The 20,306-nt window shown below is 44.0% G+C and overlaps 2 protein-coding genes across 2 annotated transcripts; one reads left to right on the top strand and one right to left on the bottom strand.

Annotated features, from left to right (window-relative positions):
• The first annotated feature begins 591 nt into the window (after positions 1 to 591).
• Positions 592 to 9,723, top strand: kifl (kinesin family-like). The gene is given in 18 exon segments (XM_076730565.1): positions 592 to 719; positions 1,439 to 1,627; positions 2,610 to 2,711; positions 2,900 to 3,018; positions 3,330 to 3,422; positions 3,493 to 3,615; positions 3,857 to 3,949; positions 4,096 to 4,156; positions 4,249 to 4,388; positions 4,671 to 4,817; positions 4,974 to 5,137; positions 7,182 to 7,362; positions 7,458 to 7,695; positions 8,733 to 8,755; positions 8,757 to 8,897; positions 8,981 to 9,085; positions 9,181 to 9,419; positions 9,681 to 9,723. Coding segments are annotated over 18 exon segments (2,304 nt in total). The 5' UTR covers positions 592 to 616.
• A 4,105-nt stretch (positions 9,724 to 13,828) lies between these two features.
• cyp1d1 (cytochrome P450, family 1, subfamily D, polypeptide 1) lies at positions 13,829 to 18,925 on the bottom strand. Its single transcript, XM_076730541.1, has 8 exons — positions 18,850 to 18,925; positions 18,405 to 18,687; positions 17,707 to 18,315; positions 16,463 to 16,586; positions 16,253 to 16,342; positions 14,694 to 14,817; positions 14,527 to 14,613; positions 13,829 to 14,425 (listed from the first exon to the last, which is right to left on the bottom strand). Exons 2-8 carry the CDS (start codon positions 18,672 to 18,674, stop codon positions 14,143 to 14,145), a joined length of 1,587 nt encoding a protein of 528 aa, XP_076586656.1. The 5' UTR covers positions 18,675 to 18,687; positions 18,850 to 18,925; the 3' UTR covers positions 13,829 to 14,142.
• Between the last annotated feature and the right edge of the window lie 1,381 nt (positions 18,926 to 20,306).

The following is a 20,306-nucleotide window of genomic DNA, read 5'->3' as shown; positions in this document are numbered from 1 at the left end:
TCCTCAGATCATCAAGGCTTTTTTTAAATTCTTCTTATTCAGTTTTGTCATGTATTCTCTCCCTTGAAAGTGAATCTTTTCTGATTAATTCATGTGTATGTTGTGGATTGATGAGTCCTCTGGTAGCTTAGCTCATTTTTTAATTCATAAATTCCACTTTTCAGTCATTTCAAATCACTTTCTTTAGTAAAAGAACTGGCACTGTGCCAATGTCACCCAGTGAGATGTGAGATTTGTTCCCATACAGCACCGTGAAATCAGGCAATTTAACAAACAAAAGAGAGACACTCAAACTCTGGTATTTTCAGTTTTTCCTGTTGAGAAGCTTGTAGCTTATCGTGTCTTGGAGAGGCTGACAAAAGGATTACACTCGGAGTGAATCTGCTGTGTGAGCTGTTTGACATCTGCAAATAGTTTGAGGGTTGAACCAGAGTTCATAACAGAGATTGAAATATTTGGGGATTTTCAGTTCCACGTTAATTAAAACATTTCATCTTTCCAGGATCTTTGTGGTAATTTTAGCCTTAATTTCTCTGCAGATTTTGTTCCAGGTGCATGTGCCACAAAGACCAAACATAAGAACAGCAGCAGCAGCCAACACACAGTCACATACACGATGTATATGAACTCCTCTGGAGCTGAGAGCGGATCTTACTCGCTGACCTTCCTGGGAAAGAAAGTCGGGAGGCATCACTCTGTGGCTCCTGCAGGGAAGCAACGTGAGTATAAAACACACCACCAACAACAAACACCTGCACAGTTAAAACAGCTTATGGTGGAAATGGCATCCTTATGTTCATTTCTGTGTCAGATTATAGGTTGTAGAAGCAGCTCTGTGTGATAAACAGGTGAACGTAGACGAGGCTTAAATATTTCAGCTGCTTGGCTGCCTCCGTTGTGAAGCAGCGGAGCAGTCAGTGTATCAGAGCAAACATAACACACTGTTCCTGGCAGGGTCTGGCTGGAGATCTGGACACAAAGGCCAGTCGGGTCCACTACATCCACACTTGCAAGCACACATGCTAATAGACCTCCATATGCACACTTCTCTTTAGCGTAGCAGAGCAGCTGGTGTCACTTTATGTTGCAGAGGCGTTCTGTGTGGTTTTCCAGTCTTGCATGTGTGCATGTGTATTCACATGGCGTGCATGCAGAAGTCTGTGGAATCCTCTAAGATATATAAAGCCTGGCCTCGTGCCTGCATTATGTCACTGTAAGCTCCACCATCTTCTGCCCAGATGTTTCATTACCTGAAAGCTACTGCTCTCCTGCTGCAGCTTCTTTTTACCATTTCATCCACGTCCATCCACGCTCTGTGCTATTTTAAACCTGCATGCAGAGATAGTTTGTCTTTTGTTTGGAATCCTGGACTTACCCTGTCCTGCATTTCCTTGTCTGTACTGCATATACGACCGTCTGCATGTTGAATTTTTCTCAGGCGCGTGGGAGACAACTAACAGGTCGACCTGCCCTGAGGACCCTGTGGCGTCCTTGCGGCCTGGACGGGTCCCAGTGGCAGCGCAGGTGCTGCAGGATTTGCCCGGAAGTGTACCAGAGCTGAAGGATGAGAGGCCTTGTCCAATAATTCACAACACACAGTTTGACCAGTACGAGGATGGCACAGGAGGTCAGACCAGTAGACCCCCCCAACACACACACACACACACACACACACACACACACACATACACACATAAATCCTTCAGGTTCGCCCTCTGCCTGCTTTCAAGCTCAGACAGCAGATAACCTGAGTGCTTTTCATGCTGCCAACTTTTCCCTGAAATTCCTGACATGATTTCTGTTTCTCCACTAAAAGGTGTTTCTGGGAGGAAAATAACAACCTGACGGCACGCCCACATTCCTGTATGAGGAAACAAAGAGGGGAGAGGGTGGGAACGAGGGGTCATCTTCTGCAATGTGTCAATATTTTCAATAAGACTGAATGGATTCATCTGAAAATGAAAATAAACAGGGACTAATTAGTTGAGTAGAAAATTAGCACAGTGATCCATGTTTGGAGTGTAATATTCACAAATGTAAATACACAATAAACTGCATGCTAACCACTCATCAGAAAGATGTAAAACATGTTTTAAATCTAATAAATAAATTAAATGTAAATGCTTTCAGATCTATGTGTTTTCTTCTAAGACTGAACGCAACTGAAATAAAATGATTAATGTATTATAAACTGGAAAACTGACATGGGAGAGAACGTGTTTGTGACTTTATCCAGTTATATGATTGGACTGTCTGTTCACGTTTGAGATGTTAAAATCAGACCTTAATTGAGCACAAACACACACACAAACACAGATCTGGAGGAGCAACTTATCAATAAAACTCTTAATAAACTAAAAGAGTTTGACATGCCTTCATCTCTGAACCCCACATATAAATATGTTTATGATGATTTAAGTGGCAACTGTTTCTGATGAATGGGTGTGTGGTTTACTCTTAATTACGTAGCACATTCATGACATTGCAAACTCATTAGGCAACTGAGCAGCACGTCATCTGAGACTTGCTGTTATCTTCTCTTCCCTCTTTGGCTTCTCTCTTTCACTGCGCTCGTCAAGCTGTTTCCAACATTTGCTTTTTTGTTCAAGCTGTCCTTCATCACAAACCTCTGTGGACGAAGAGGTGGGCTGCGTTCAGACGCTGGATCGGTGCAGATCGCACAAAAAAACCCAGACAAGAGGTCAACAGAGGTGTGTGAAGATGTACGTGTGTGTGTGTGTGTGTGTGTGTGTGTGTGTGTGGAGGGGAGGGTGGGGTGCTGCTGGAGAGGGATGATGAGGAGGTTTAAAGATGCAGGTATACACAATCTGAGGCTGAGATTACTTCTAACTACCACTTGGACAGCGTGCCGGCTCTGAACAGCATGTTATTTCTGCAGACTCATCAGGATCTCAGCTGTCTGAAGGCAGCGATGCAGGTCAGGTGACAGAAGCTGGAAGGTCACAAGATCTCAAGATCTATATCCCCTATGTGTCAGCTGAACTGTGCGTCAATCAGGTAAAATAATGAGCAGCATCACAGAACACTTTTTATTCATAACAGAATCAGTCTTTGTATCCTGCAACTAACAGGGTCAGAGCAGATAAAGATTTTATAGATAGAGTAAATAAATAGTTTGTGTCCAGTTGTTCAGCGAGAAAACATGCAGACACACAATGAAGACACTGTCACACGCTGCGCTGGGTTCTTCCTCGCGCTCACGTGGCTGCCCTGATGCTGCTGGTGTGACCCTGCGAGGCATTTGATCACAATAAGCTGCCAGGCTGCTGCTTTGTGTGTGTGAGTGTTTTTGTGTCACGCCAAATCAGATAACTGAGGACATGGAGGCAATGAAGAGACGACACCTGGAAATGGTGCAGGAGCTGGAGGAGAACTTTCAAGTCACGGCACGAGAGAACCAGGTGAGGATGCGCGTGTGCATGTTTATGTGTGAGAAAGGGCGAGTCCTAACACGTCCTATTGTGTGGTCAGGAGTGGACTGTGCAGAGGATCAGATCTCATTACCAGAACAGGCTGAACACTCTGAGGAGAATCCTGGACCTCTACCAGGAGAAGGTGGAGAAGAAGAACGCTGACTGGGAGAGCAGAGTGGCGGTCAGTGATCTTCATTAGTCAGCCCATCTCTCCCTCAGTGCCATCTCTTAACAGCTGGCTTTTCCCCCTGCAACTCCTGCTGGTTCAACCTCACAGCCACACTCTCTGATCTCCATTCAAGCTTTTGATTTAGTTCATCAGGCGTGTTGGCTACATGCTGCAGACCATATTGTTGAGAGATTAAGCAGCTTTATGTATTTATGCACGTATTCCTCTCCTTGCCTGGTCCTGTTTGCTGCAGGCTTTGACTGCCCAGAGCGAGCAGCTGCAGGAGGAGCAGCAGGCTGAGAGGAGGAGGAGTGAAGAGGAGGCCCTGCAGTGGCACAGAGAAAAGGTTGGGAAGGAATCTGGCAGGCGTCAACTCTTTTGTTGTCCTCTTAACTGTATCGCACCCTTGTGGCCACATTTAAATATAACAGGCAACTTTTTTTTATGTCATCATTTATTATTGGACCAATTTTGTTCCTGTTTTTCTTTCAGAGCAAAATGCTGGAACTGTTCTCCAACAGGCTGGACGTCCTGCACAGCCACCAGGCCTCCAGTGAGTCAACATGTACGCACGGATACGCACGCCTGTAACACCACTGACCTTTGCATATAACGCCATCATTGATGCCCTGTGACTCTGAACAGCACTACGGGAGCTGCAGATGGCCAGACAGGAAGTGGGAAAGGTCCAAGAAATGTTGATTGTGTCATCACAGGAGCAGCAGGAAGGTGCCGAGGAAAGTGAAAGCTCAGAGGACAAAGAGCTTTCAGCACAACAACAGACTGTGGTGAGTTGGAAACAGTTACCATAGCAGTGTGCTGCTGAGGTGCATGATCAAACAAACAAAGAATCCCACAAAAATCTTCTGAGCTTGAGGAACTATAAAAGACTGGGATGGATCTGATATTACCACATTTAACATGTTTGAATTACATTAACGTTCATGCATGTGTACGTAACAGAGGTTTCAGGAGTGGACATCTCAAACATCAGCAGGTAAAAGCAAGTTGAGTGGACTGACCCTTTAAGGTTGTTCTGTCTGCAGGCCTGCAGTGAGTCAGATCAGCCACTGGAGGGGGCTAAAGCCCGTCTGGAGGAGCTGAAAGAGAGCCTGTATCGGAGGGAGAGAGAGATCACCGAGCTGCTGGAGGCAGCCGTCCCTCCCATCCCTCAGCCTCCCTGCAGCGTCCTGCTTCCTGCTGTCATTCACAAGGTGCGTCTCAACTACTAAACTACGTGTGAACAAACAGCTCAATACACGTGCATCAAACGATTCTGTGTGACAATCCCTGTTCTGCTGGTGGCAGGAAACACAGACATCACCCTCCTTTATGACTTTTCTGTGTTGGTGCTTTGTTTTGTTGCCCAGGCTCATGCAGTCTGCAGCGCAGTGGCTGAGACCAGAGCTCTTTTGGACCAGATGACTGAGGAGAATCGGCTCGCACTGGTCGAAGCCAGAGACAAACTGGACCGTCTACAGAAGGCCAAAGAGGACACTAGTGGCAGAGAGGACAAGACCACAGACCAAGAGGGGTTAGAGATCACAGAAACAGTTTCATATTGTTTTCATTCTTTTTATTGTCTGATTATAATAATCATCCAAATAATTTTTTTTCTACTTTTCAGGTTAGATGAATATGAGTCAAGTTTGTCTTTACTACAAGAAACAGTGAGGGACTACCAGGTCTCTCAGGTGGCTCTGGATTGCATCAAAACTGGAGAAAGCCCTTTAGCAAACGGAACATAAATATGTCCACTGCAGCCAAAAAATGACGATTTACGTATTTTCACATTATGTGCATTCAGCAGCCTTTTTACCACCAGTGACCAAAAGCTGTTAAGCTATTAGTTTTTGTTTTTGCTTGATTACTGGTTTTATTCATTTATGAGTCTTTTACTTCAAATATTCCAGTTACATTAGGAGACGTTAGGAGAAAAGTTAACGCCGGTGCCGGCTAACGTTAGCTGCCGAGCTAACAGCTAAAGTTTCTGCTACCGGTCGAGGTAACGTCAACAAACGGGAGGATACGGTCCCTGTCAAGTCGCTGTGAAGCTGCGGACGGTCTGGAAAAACTACTGAGAAACTGAGTCAGCTGCATTTCAGCCTGACAACGAAGTAACTCGAGCAAGCAATCAAATTTAAAAAAAGTTAACGCCGGTACCGGTAGCCGATAGCGTTAGCTAACTGACTAGTTAACTCTACCGGTAAGCGGTAACGGTCGAGGTAAGATTAAGTTCAACACACCAGTTAGCTAGCGCTTCCAAACCAAAAATCCACCTACCGCTAGCTAACGCTGGCCGCCGCTAACGCTAACATCAGTTCGCTAACGCTAGCGTTAGTGTTAGCTAATGCTAATCGGTCTAGTTAAACTGATGTCACTGAGCCGCTAAGGCTAGCGGTTAGGCAGGAATGGGCAATTCATTTTTACAAGGGGCCGCATGAGAAACCTGAGCTGAGTTGCAGGTCCGAACCAACAATAACGTGAACTTAAATCTGCTCAATAGTAATTTTCTCCCATTGTAAAAAGTAGTGATGGATCCTACCGTGCCGACGCTTCGGAGTGTGTGTCCACAAATCCCGGAAGTGTTTAGTCAAGCACGTATCGACGCTTGTGTCGTTTACGGCGAGTGACGTCACAGATGACGTTCGAAGCCTCGCTGGTTCAGGAATCGGTTCGACTGTCTGCGCGATTTATGAACATATATATACATATACCGCAATGGATCCGCTCACACTTCGTGGGTTAGTGTTGGCGATTTGTTGGTTTGTGTGTGACACAGAGGTGCATTTTCTTATACTGCTGCTTATTTTGATGGAGCCTGTGAGAAAGAGAAAGTTTTCCCCGTGTGGAAACATTTTGACCTGATCTCTCCCAATAAAAAAAAGTACACGTTCAGTAACATTATTACATGTGTTGTATGTTTGTTATGCAATGTTCTGTATTATTCATTGTCTTTTCTTTTAATCCAAGGCGAAGTGTTTATTGCGTGCTAAAGAATTGGGGTACAACAACAACAACACCCCATCCATGTTCAGGCATTTTCGTGCTTTGCATGAAAATAATGAGGGGAATGTGGCTGGACCCAGCCCGTATTTTGTTTCTGAAAAAAATGAATGAAGTCCTTAAGTTGCACAATCAAATTCACTGCTCTCTTCATGTTCACAAGCATGTCCACTGCCCCTTACCTTGTTAAAACACTGCAACAGTTGTAATTGTTCCCCTGTCATTATGAGTTATTCAAACATTGACAAAATTATTTATTGACAAACATTTGACAAGTAATATTAGATTCCACTGTATTGTCATGTTATATCCATAATACACTAAACAATCTAACAACAATCTAAATTTTATTTACATGAATGTGTATATGAAAGATACCTGAAATGCATCAGTTAAGATGAATTGATATACTTTACTTTGCAGTCATTCCCATGGCTGCACTGTTGCAGGACAGTCTTGAGTGGGATTGATAAAATTACAATTACAGTTACTTAATTTATAGGTTCCGCTCCGAAGCGTTGACATGGTACGTACAGCTACTTCAGCCACATCTGCAATCACGATCTCTACAGGCTGATCCAGTCGGCTATCGACGGCTACAACGTCTGCATCTTTTCGTATGGCCAGACGGGCTCAGGGAAGACCTTCACCATGGTCGGGGACAAGGAACAGAAGAACCCCGGGATCATGCCGAGATCTTTTAATGCCATTTTTGATATCATACGGGAGAACAGCACCCAATTTGACTTCAAGGTAACAGACGTATATCTTATCTGTGAGATAGGAACCACACATCTTTCCTTGCCTCCCTTTCTCCTCCTTTCTCCTTCCTCATCCTTTTTCTTCAGGTTTCAACCTATATGCTGGAGCTGTACAACGACAGGCTGCAGGACCTCTTTGTGAGTCTGGCTGGAGAGGCCCATGCACAGTCCCAGTCCCACGGCCAGGCCAGGCGGGTGGAGATCAAGAGGAACAGAAAGGGGGTTGTGTTCGCACAAGGAGCAGAGACAAAGGAGGCTTCCAGTGCCCAGGAGCTCTATGCTCTGTTCCAGCAGGCCTGCACCAACCGACAAATCTCTGCCACCAGTGAGTTCTCTATACCGTGCCATGCCGCCCAGTTCAAACAGGGCCCTGCTAAATGGTTTGGATTAATCGTGTTAGTCACAACCGGTGTGACGGGGCGGCAGCTAGGTACATCATTACTGGACTGAGCGCTGAGTGGCAGAACAGCAAAACTGAATCAGTACACTGGAGGAAGAGGAGCAACATTGTTTTATAGATGCACACAGATCCTCAGAGTCCCTACAGGACACAGCAAACAGGGAGCGTGAGCCTCTGAGAACCACAACAATATTAATACTGATTACAAATACAGTTTAATGACAGTGGACACTGAGAAATGTGTGGAAAACTCACACCTAGATTCTTTCAAGTACTGTGGAGGGAAGGATGGCACAAAAGAATAAAGGACAGTCGTTTTATCACATTTTTTATTGATATTTTTATTTATAGTTATACACCTTTTCACCTTTAATCATAAACAACTCAACAAGAACCAAAAAATGACTAATTGATTAGTCGCTCATCTGAAATATAATAATTGTTTTGAGGATTTACCGCTTTGTTTCTGTTTTATATGATTCTTAATTGGATGATTTAGTATTTGAAAATATCACTGTGGCCTCTGGAAAATCACACAGATTTTTGTGGTAAGTGTTCAATTCCAAAGAAAAAAGCCAGTTTCTGCACACACTTATCACCTCTGTGCTGATTTATTAACAAAAGGTTTGACGTTTCAGTCGCAGGGAACTTTTCCTCAAGACGTATCGATCATGATGTGGCACAGTGCTTAAATAATACAGCCCTGATAATCCACATCTGAGGTGGACGTAGTCCTCTAACTATAGGTTCAATATACACATGCTCTCATATAAATGTGGGGCATGTGTATATTGTAGACTTGTGTCTTATAAATATATGCAGAGGTGATAAGAGTGTGCTGGAGTTAACTTTTTAGTTTGATTTTTTTGTAAGGGGATTTGATTCCCTGCACCACGAAAGAGACAAAGCATGGTGTGTGTGCGTGTTGCCTTCTACTCATTTTGTGGTGAATGTTGCCCAAGAGATGAAGATGGAGAGTTCCCAACCGCTCACACCTCATTGTCGGCATCATGGTGGAGAGCAGGAATCTGACCAATGGCAGCGTGAGCACCGGGAAGCTGAGCCTCGTGGACCCGGCAGGCAGCGAGACAGCAGCTAAGACTGGTACCAAAGACCACCAGCTAAAGGTTTGTTCATAGGTTATGTTTTGTTTCGGGTGATCGAGCAGCATCAGTTGTTTCCTCACAGCCGGTTTACTTCCTCTCTGCAGGAGGCCAACTCCATTAACAAGTCTCTGAGTGCTCTGGGTGATGTGATCTCAGCCTTGTCTGCTGAACTGCCCCATGTACCAAACAGGAACAGCAAGTTGACTCAGGTAATGATAAAAAGCAGTTGCAGCAATGACCAACATGCTGCTTGTGATTTCTGATGTGTTGTCGTGATGTGATTGGTGCGTTGCACGTCTCTCAGGTGATGCAGGACTCTCTGGGTGGAAACGCCAAAACCCTCATGATCGTCAACATCTCTCCTTCAGCAACCTCAACAAGAAGATAAATCTTTGCATGTATATGAATGCTAACAAAGTCCTAAACAGCATCTAAACCTTCCAGTTCAAGAGTGAAGGCCATAACCAACAATGTTCAGAGAAGTGTGGAAAGCAAAGAGGTGGCTCAGCTAAAAGAGGTGCGTGTCACTGTGATTTACAGCTGGTACAACAATGAATGGATTCAAAGTCATTTAAATATTTAATTTAGTCACATGGAGTGATGGGCAGGGTGGAAGAAGTATTCACATCCTTTACTTGAGTATTAATACCACATTGTGAAAGTACTCCACTTCAAGTAAAAGTCCTGTATTGAAAACTTTAAGTAAAAGTATAAAAGTATTGTAAGGGAAATTTACTGAAGGTATCAAAAGTTGAAATAGTCATTATGGTGAGATTTTCAGCTTTGTGATCATGCATTTTCCAGCCAATCCAAGAAGGTGTTTAAAGGTCCAGTATGCAGGAAGTAGTGACACCTAGTGGTGAGAGAACAGATTGCAACCAGTTGGACACACCTCACCTCACCCTCCCATATGATGGGACATGGAAACATAAAAATTGTGAAAAGCTCTCTCTGGATCCAGTGTTCAGTTTGTCCCTTCAGGGCTACTGTAAGACATGGCAGTGCAACACAGTGGACAGGAAGAGGACCTGGTCCCTCTGTAGATACAAAGATCTTATTCTAAGGTTGAAAATATATATATTATTATTTTCAAATCATTATATACTATAGAAAACAGAACTATGAACATTATATCACATTTCTGTCAGTAGATCCCTCAAAAGCCTACAAACTGGATCTTTAAGTAGTTTATTTAGCTTTAAAAGTAACCCGTGAAGGAACTCCTCAGTCCTTCAGTTCATCAGAAAAAAACAGTCAGAATCAGCCAATCTGGAGATACGAGGTTTTCACAGGACATAAATCTGAAAAGTAACACGTAACTAAAGCTTTCAGACAAATGAAGTGGAGCCAAAAGTACAATAATTGCCTCTGAGTAAAGTTACTTTACTCAAATAAAGTACAAGTACCTTTGTACTTGAATACAGTACTTGAGTAAAACTACTTAGTTACCAGCCACCTCTGCGGACGGGTGACGTCACTATAGGGGCACTGACGGGTGCATTCAGGGGATTGCGTGCAGTTCGTTAATGGGTGTAGCCTGCCAGCGTCTATAGAATGAGGCCTCCACAATACGGGGCCCCACGTGAAACTGAAGAGGCAAACAGGAAGTCAGTTGGTCATTCAGTTTGCTCTCCTATTGTATGCCGGGAGCGGCGGCGAGCTTGTGGCCCATTAGAGCTGGAGAGGTTAAGTCTCCATGGCCCATGATCTGTTCCCGCACTGCTACGGGGTCACATCCCATGGCTGGGAATCGACACTCTCAAACACGCAAAGGGCCTGTCCTGTTGTTTTCTTTTTCCAGACGGGCCGGTGTTTACTCAAATTAGATATATCTTCATATAAGATAACTCGTTACTGAGATCTTTTTTCTGAGTAACATAATGCTTGAAACTGGAATCACAGACGAGTACAAAATGTCAGCGTCAGAATTTCTCATCCCAAGCATCTTATCCTTTTCATCTCTTCACATTAAGAAGACGCGCCAGTTTTAAGATATCTGTGGGATCTCTGAGTCGAGATTTTTGCTTACTTTAATTAACATTTAATTGCTTTTTTCTTGTTTCAGAGAGCTGATTTTTTGGCTCAGTCACAGCAGAGTTGGTGCTTCACACAGAGATCGTTTGAGCCGGGGTGGCATGCCAGCGCTGACGGGGGTTAACACTTTCTATAAGTAGACTGTCCTTTGTCTGCAGTTGGGCCCAATCTTAATTGTTCAGCATTTTTAATCCATACTGTGGGCCCCACAAGTGCGTCTCTTTGTTACGCCACATTAGAGCCACGATTCGTAGCTTTGCGTGCTGCGTTTTATTGGCTGCTTTAGATCAGAGGCCACTCAACACATGTTCACTGTGATTTGTTATTCTTTAATGACGGCCATAGTTTAAATCGTACCGTGAGCTCTGTGGACTAGAACAAAGTGAGAGACAAAGACACGGAGAGAACATGGAGAGGGAACAGGGTTGATGAGGGGGCTGCGGTCTCTCCTCTGGGTGTGTTTTGTTAATTAATCAACACAAACCAATTTACTGCCGTAAACGGTTTGTATACACGACCACACAAAGGCAAAGTGGGAGTGATGCCTTTAATACAGCAAAGGGCTGCTCAGGCAGGCAATCCCCTCATGGCATGACACAATAGGCTGTTTGCAGTCATGTGACTTTAAATACAGATGGAGGGCAGGAAGTGAAAACTGCAACGGACGAGATGGAGGAAAGTTCTTACTGCACTCATTTAAATGAAATTATGAGAGGAAGGTATAAACAGAAATTCAGAATATATGTTGGATGTGATCTGCCATTTTTCAGTCAATTTCTTCCATTTGTCACTTTTACGGAAAACAATTTTTTGTACTCAATGAAAGCTCCTCGTGGTTTCTTGGTTTGATCGATCTGAGCAGCCCTAAATGACCCAAACAAGCATTTTGAGTGGGTGTTATAGTGCTTTCATCGCAGAAAATCACTTCCTGCCCTCCATCTGTATCTGCAAGAGAGACATGCCGTCATCTGCAAGCAATCTATTGGCTCGAAAATAAAAACAAATAGAAATATTACGAGTGCAAGACAGAAGTTCAGCATTTTCCTTTTTATTTTCAAGTTACATGTAAGACCTCACCATACAAAGATGTTGTGACATTCAAACTACTGTTTTACTAATATTTTAGTACTTTTATTGTTAATAAGAGACTATTGGTGCCACTTATTCTGCTATTTTAATAATTACAGGATTCTTAAATAAAAACATGCTCTCACTGAAAATGCTAACATGCGAATTTAGCAGATGTGTTTATACCACGTTCACAATCTTAGTTTTCGACCTGATGATGGCGCTACATGAGAAGTCAGAGGATGCTAAAGGGATTTTTCCTGATGGGGGCTTGAATGTGGGATCATGAATGTCTGGAAAAAATAAACCACTGAACAGTCGTTAAGTTATTCCAACATTATAATTCTGAGCCACGCTGTTCATATCTATATGAATTAAACCAGTGCAGGTTTAGGGTTCAAGGATTTCCACATTTCACAAAATCAGCTCAGATTTAAGGCGAGAACAGACAGAATGTCCTCTGTCAGAATGGAAAACCAGCTTTCTAATGTCAAACTCTGCACCAAATGAAGACACCGTAGCCGTGTTTCCATCTATTTTCAAGCAAATTTGAAGCAAAATTTTGAAATATCACCAAAAAGAAAAAACAGAGAAAATGCAAATTATGGTCTTTTCCATAAACTAGTTTGGAGCAAACAAACTAGGCTTCAGCATAGTTTCTCTAGCAGTTGGCGGTACGTTGTTTAGCTACGTTAGCTATGCTATAATAAACAGAGTAGAAGAAGAAGACTGTTGAAAACTTGAAACAACAGGAGTCGCCTGAGAGAAGAACGGAAAAAGGTCTGCAGGATTTGTTTCGTTTCGGGCGTTCTGCCCATGTTTTCAGCATTACAGGAATATCCAGGAGGATGACTACAGTGGAAACAGCTTCTTCCACTTCTTCCACTTCTTTTTCTGTGGTTTTGAAACAGCTGATCAGAAGTCAGAAGTTATTCAGCAAAGGTTTTTTCAAATTCGGCTGTTTCCATCAAGTTTCATCAATAGCATCAATATTTCCAAACGTGCATAAAAACACCTCGATGGCACACTGATGCTGAGAAAAACGTTCTTGGTTTTTTTTGATGGATGGGGACTTTAAATCTTACACTCTCAAATGTCAGTGACATGCTACGACCAGCAGGTTGCCGGTTTGAATCCCTGGGACAGATTTAACATCATTGTTCTAACAGCTCTCTGGCTGACACAAAAAAAAAAAAAAGGCAGCTTGCAGGAAAATAACTCGAGCTCTCAGCAGACTTTCCCTCAGCAGATAAAAGTTTGCATTGAACATAACTTTCAAAATTTCCATTTAAGGACAAAGTCCTCATCAGTAAATCTGCCTCTGTTCTTCTTATGCATGCCGCCATGCTTCTTTACATTAGCCTCTAAAATTAGAAATGCCTGATTTCGCACTCGGCTGTCCTCTTTACCTCCCTCAAAGATGTGTGGGACTGCGTCTAATCTCAGTGTGTGGGAGGTCACAGAGCTGATGGACGAGGAGGAGGATGTTCAAAAAGACGGGGGACTCGTATGTCTTAATATATATTTTTGCGTCATTCCTCGGAGAGCCACTGGGGGAGACTTTAGTTAGTGTTTGCCTTGAAGCTACAGGAAAAGAGGAGGAGGAGCCAGGGAGGAGGGGTGAGGACAGGAAGAAGACGAGGAACACGAGGGGGATGAGAAGATGAAAGCAGTGACGAGGAGGAGAGAAGTTGAAGCGAGGAGATGGAGGAGAGGGCTGACGAGAGCGAGGATGAACCCTGCGTGACCACAGTTTGAGGCCTGAGGCGGTGATGGCCAATCTGAAACACCCCCTCGCTCCCCCTCCCCCAGTGTTTAACTGTGACTAATAGCTTCAGATAAAGGCTTTTAATGAGGGGCTGTTTTCAAGCTACTTTCATTTTTAATGTGGTGGGACAGGAAGGCGGAGGGACCCTTTCAAAGTACGAGCACAGAAGCACTTTGAGTGACCCTCGACTGTCATACGTACTGTGTTCTACACAAACATGTTAGTTCATTTCTAGCTAATTTCAAAAATCTTACAAACACATTTTTACAGTATGTTTCCCTTTTGTTGTTCATGTGTGTGCTTGACCGTCTGGTGGCTAATAATAATAATAATGATAAGAGTTAGAATTGGTGATGTGAAACTCATCCACGCAGAGCATCATTTGTTTTTGGCGTTCTAAAACCTGGAGGAGACGGTAATCCTGTACGGACGTGGTTTCATAGTCAGACCGAAATCGGTGCCGAGATCCAGCTCCTGTCCTGGAACGTTTTCAATCCGCAGGCCGTGGAGCAGCGTGGTGAGGAAGACAAACATCTCCAAACGTGCAAACCCGTCACCGAGACAGCGTCTCTTCCCCATGCCGAAGATGAGAACCTTCTCCGTCAGCTCCTTGTGGAGGAGTCCAGACGATCCCAGGAAGCGTTCGGGGCGAAATGTGTCCGGATCGCCCCAGAGGTCACTGCGAGAGAGTGACAAACATGAAGATCAGTAAGAAAAAAGACACTCTTATCTACTGAAGACAAGATGCGTCAGTGCTGAGATGATTGCTAGAACACTCACACATCATGATTGACTTGATACTGGTTGATGAAGACACACGTGTCTTTGGGAATGAAGTATCCGTTCAGGGTGATGTTTCTCGTGGTACTGAAGGGGAGGAAACCAAAGTTTTAACAATACAAACAGCAGTAAGCATGAACGTAATGTAATCAAAGCTCCCGTCTTACCAGTGAGGAATGGTGAAAGGGACGTAGGACGCATGGCGAAACACTTCATACAGGAAGGCCTCTGTGAAGGGCATCTTGGGCTTGTCTGAAAACCTGGGCAGCCTGGCTGTGCCAATGTGGTCATCTAGGAAAATACACCAAACCTCATTAGAAATTTATAGAAAACTGGGAGCTCTTTATGCTCCAGACTTCATCTGCATCTCAGTTTTTGGACTGGAGACTGAGACATTTATGTCCTCTGAAGGACCTGAAGGACAGGCTGGCCTCACAGAATTACCCAAAATGTGATTGTCTGAGCAAAGAAATAAGTGCGTTTAAGTCAAAATTTTGAGTTTTTCATCAAGACGTTGCCTCAAATATTTGGCAGAGCAGCAGTAAACCAGGGCTCCATGTTTGATGATGGTTAAGTCAGTGTTTGAGCCCCTGAAGCTACAAAATCAACAATGACATCAAATCACTCGTTAGCTGTATAGCAGATTAGTTTCTGATATAACTGCATCATCATTAGTTCTCATGTCTGTATTAAGCTGCCTTTGAGTTCACTGGGGGTTAAAAGGGCTGAGATCTGTGTTGTGTCTTTTGAGTTCGTAACACTGCACTTCATGAGTTATAACCACATAAAGAACGCTCATCTTTCAAGCTAATGAATTCATTAATAAGGCTTCCAGTGAAGTGGTGAGCCCGCTGCAAGCAGAGGAAGAACAGCTTGATTTAAAATGAGCTGAGTAAGTGGTGAGTAAGTGAAGAATGTCAGACTAAGTGTGCTCAGTGCCTTGCGTGTTACGGCCTTTGTGTCGGCCTGGAACAACTCTCTAACCTTTCTTTCTTTCTCCGGCTTTTTGTGCCTCCCTCTCTCGTTCTGATTCATCCTGTCTCCTCTTAGCGTCTCCCTCCCGCTCCCCCTCTCTCTCCCTCTCTCTGTGAAAATGCAACGTGCCTCAGAACAGACAGCACCAGTTCTGTCAACCCACAAAAGTAGCTCTGGCGTCAGCAAATTGGACTGATCTTTTGTGAGTTTCTCTGGTGGCTGTCGGACTCTGTCTGTCCGGGAAGGGCACTCGGTTTGGCCATTGTTGGGCTTTTATTATGTTGATTGTGCCTGAAATTTTGATACTTCACATCACAGACGCCTGGCTATTCCTGGGATGATGATACATTTATTACAGAGAGATGCATTTTCACCTGTTCACCCCCTTAAAAGCATCTTTTACATTTTTGGATAGTTTCTTGGCACATATTTTAAGATGTTAAGAGCTGAATATTAAGAACTCTTGTCTAAATTTAGTAGTCTTTCAATAATAAACCACCTGCAACAATCTTTGCTCATTAGTGATGTGCTAAAATGAGTCATTGCACTGGAGACTGGGCCGGCCCTCGCAGCTCATCATAGCCTGTATTCCTTCTCTTTAGATAAGATAAGATGCTCTGTAAGGCCTGAATTTACCTCTCAGTGTTCCCCATATATATGTAATATTTATCCCATATGTACGCATAAAAGGGAGAAGAGGGCACGTTTTAAGGACAGCAGAGATTGGTCACATTTACACATAAGACAGCACCTATTTCCTGATGTATTCTGTGCTGGATGTCAGGAAACTTTATCAGGTACAACAGGCTCCACTGTAAACCAGCGATGATGGTGTCAAAACCTTCAGAAAATCACAAACAACTGCAGTGAAAACAGAGCAATCATCTTCATCAGTATGATCAATTCAGTGTCAATACCAGCACCATTCATCAATGAAAATGTGAGTGAACTGTGTGTTAACCTGCTCCAAAGATGTCTATGACGCTGTGAATGATCTGAGAGTTGGAGAGCGTGGACGTGTCCTTATGTTCGTCTCTGTCCTCACAAAGTGCAATCAGAGCGTCCGTGATGTCCCGGATACAGTTCTGCAATCACACAAATGTACCAGGATGTCTAACGTGAATTATGCTGCTGTCTTTCTTACATCAATATCATCATCACTGAAACATCCTGTTATCTTTATCAACCACTGGGTGATTAGCGATCATGCAGAATAGGACAGAAATAGAGGTTCAGAGTTTTAAAAGCAATAATTATGGAAGAGACGGTAATCAGTTACGGTATGACGCGTGTCTTCCAGTGGGACGCTAATTCCTAATTAGAGTGCGTGCGAACATTTTAGCCACTCTGCACAAGAACAAAGATCCCTCCCAGGGAACTTGTTTGTTATTTTTTTGGCTACAGTTGCACTCACAGCTACTACTGTATGAGCGCAATGTCAGATTAAATAGTGGACGGCAAATTAGTGGGACAGATCTAAAGAAAACAACGCTTACAGACGCGTTTCCCGCCACATTAGCCTGCCCCGAAAATATTCTCTTTGTGCTTTGTGGTCGCTGTGCAGCACACTGGCTCAGGGAAAGATAATGTTCATCAAACCAGCCATCGGTTTTTCACTGTGATACGTTATTAGAATATTTAACAAATCACTGTATTTCTTTCTATTTATATTACGTGTCTCTAAACGCTCACTTTTCTTTGCATTTTCCAGGAGTGAAATTAAAACACAATCTTCAGTGTAACTGGTCACGTTAAAATTGCTAAAATGCTGACATGTGCAGAGAAGTTGGTTTTGTCGGTCAATAGATAATGTCTTATCCTGCAGAAGTGATTATATTGTAATTTGTCAAAATGGAATTCTGCATTTCTTTTTCTTTTTTTGCTGAACAGTTAACTAAAATGTCAAAATCGCAGGACTGGTAACTTTCTGATGAAGGTAAAACGTCACAATATTCCTTCATACATGAAGCGTAAAAATCACATTTTTCTGATTTTACGGAACATGCTTGTTTCATACAAACCCCAGCAAAAATCACCATATATTTATGTAAACCATTATCATTTTTTTCAGTGAAGTTTAATGCAAAATCGTCACTTGTATCACGATATCAGTCAAAATAACCGCGGTCTGATTTTTTGCACATCGTTCAGCCTACTTGACTTTTTCGATTTCTGTTCTACACGTGCATCTGTCGGCCTCCTTACCTTATCAAAGGTGCTGATGTGCTCCTCAATGCTCCGCTCCATGAATACGTTCATCCTGCGGATGTGCTGGACCATCTTCCTCAGAGATGGACTTGGAACGTAGCGGAACACCGGGAAAAAGTCAGCCAGGTTCCCCGCTGCAAAGATCCTCAGGACCTCGTTGTTGATGTGAACGATGGTGAGGAACTCCTTGTCATTGTAGTCGTACCTTTTCCCGAAACAGAGGGCACAGACAACATTTGCCACTGAGGTAACCAGAGGCATCACCGGATCTATACCCAACGTATCTCCTTTAACAGCCGCCTGTTCCCGAATCACCTCCACCATCTCAGCTGCCTCGGCGCAGACGTGCTCCTCCAGCAGGCAGGTGGCTCCAGATCCTCTGGGCTCGGCCTGGGAGAAAGACCTGAGGGCGTTCTTGCACAGCTTCTTATGGAGCATCCAGGCAGGTCCGTACTTCTCGCTGAAGGTCATACTGGTCCCGTTGGCTACTGCAGAAAAGGTGAACAGGTCAGGTCGGCCAGCGAAAGCTTCTCCCTGCCGAACCAGCGCCTGTCGTATGGTGGTGTATCCGCTCAGGACGACGACAGTCAAAGAGCCCAGACGCATCTATAGAGAAGGAATAAATAAATGACTGAATGAATAAACAAATACTTTATCCTCTCTCCATCCAGAAAAACACATTTTATTATCTGTACCTTGAAAACATCGCCGTACTGGAGCCTCAGCCGGGTTAGAGAAAGATGAATCTGGTCCCCCATCTGAAGCAGATTGCCCACAAGGGGCCACGGCGTGGGGCCAGGAGGAGGGGGATATTTTGTGTGGTCCAATTGGGAGTAGTGGTGGTGGCTCTTTCGGCCCCTGAGGGCCATCAGGAGGAGGGTGAGAAGGCACAGAACAACAGTGACACTAGACAGAGAGGCACAAGGGTTCTCCTTGATGGGCAGAGTCCCAAACATCAGTCTCATCTTAGCAGATAAACTGCAAATACAGAGAGAGAGATCGTTAGGACAGAGAAGGTGAAAGTTCATTAAATTACTCTTAATTAAGAAGTTCTGACTTTGTGCTCAAACTATAGAGAGGAGTGATTTTTTCCCTAAAAGTGAGAAGTAATCTCCTAAAAGAAGGAAGGAGAAAACTCACCATGCAGGATCCTCTGTAACTTTGGTCTGAAAATTCAGAGCCAAGCAGGACGACAGAGAGCAGAGCAGAGACCAGAATACTCAGCAGGCAGAAGTTTGAGCTCTGATCCTCAGGAAGGGTCCGGGACGTCCCTATCAGCAGCAGCCGGGCCCCCTGCAGAGGGAGCTGCTGCCCGCTCACAATAGAGAGGCGCACATGGCGAGAAACTTGGCTCAGGGTGAAGGACGAGCCCGGCCCGGCCAGCCAGTGACCGCATCGGCCCATTTGACCGCAGACCGGAACCATTCACAACGTGGGCCCCTCCTCTCCTGGTCCCTCACAAAGCTGCAGCAGCATGTTGGTTTAAAAAGGCTTTGCAAGGGCTTATTATGAAATGTGTTTCAAAATATGCAAGGATGGAGCCTGATGATACACCATGACTGCACCAATTAATATATTATCACTGTGAATTCACGACTGTTTGCACAGAATAAAACAAACTTCCAGCTTCCACTGGTTCACAGATTGTTTATGAGCAATGTAATTCATCTAATGCACCACAAGGGGGCGCTCTCCATCTGCTTAGATTGACTTTGTGTCTCCAAGAGTTTGGACTAAGGTCACGCTCTCAGCCTGCTGTGGTTTGAGACTTGGATCAAGTCATCACAACATGACACTTCAGGAACCGTGGACAGAAAAACAAGAACATCCCACAGAGCATTGTAATCCATTCTAAACTCATTTCAGGAAGAGAAGCTGCATGCACATGCTCAGTGATGAGAGATTTTTTAAAAAGCTTCACGCTGAAGGGCTCCAGTGTTCATGTAGGTGCTGGTAACACCTTGGAGATGTGTATAATTACACTGTGAAGAAACACATTCAACAAAAACAGATTATATATTACAATGGGAACAACGTGTTTGTCAACCTTTCAGAGAACTGCAACGTCACCCAGCTATAATAAAATAATTTAATATATGACAGATTTACTTCCCTTTAATTCATGCTATTTATATCTAATTTGATTCTCACTGGCCTTTGTTCCTCTCTCTCCCCTCTTTTTCCCACCTTCTCTCTTGTGCCTTCATCCCTCATTTCCCCTCTTTCCATCCATGCCTGTATTACATCCTCCTCCCCTGCTCTCCCACTATCTCTCGCTCTCCATCTTTCATTCCTTTTATTCTCCTTTCCCTCCACCGAACCGTCAATTTAGCTCAAGCTCAACTGTGGAACACCCGGTGCTGTCAGGCCCAGCAACAGCTCCTTTGACCTGGTGGTCCACATCCTCTCCAGGCCGAGGCGGTCCGGTCTTGTCATTAGCTCTGGCAGACAGAGCCGAGACACACACTGACTCTGTGGAGCCAGACTAGATGGTGAAGTGTCTAGAAGGAGAATGTGTTGCTTATATTCACATTAAAGGAGGAACAGGGCTGCAGACCCGACAGCCACACACACGCAATGCAAAAAACTTGAAATAA

This window comes from Chaetodon auriga, chromosome 5 (genome assembly GCF_051107435.1).
Source record: "Chaetodon auriga isolate fChaAug3 chromosome 5, fChaAug3.hap1, whole genome shotgun sequence".
Lineage (NCBI taxonomy): Eukaryota > Metazoa > Chordata > Actinopteri > Chaetodontiformes > Chaetodontidae > Chaetodon > Chaetodon auriga.
This window is presented reverse-complemented; position numbering and strand designations above follow the sequence as displayed.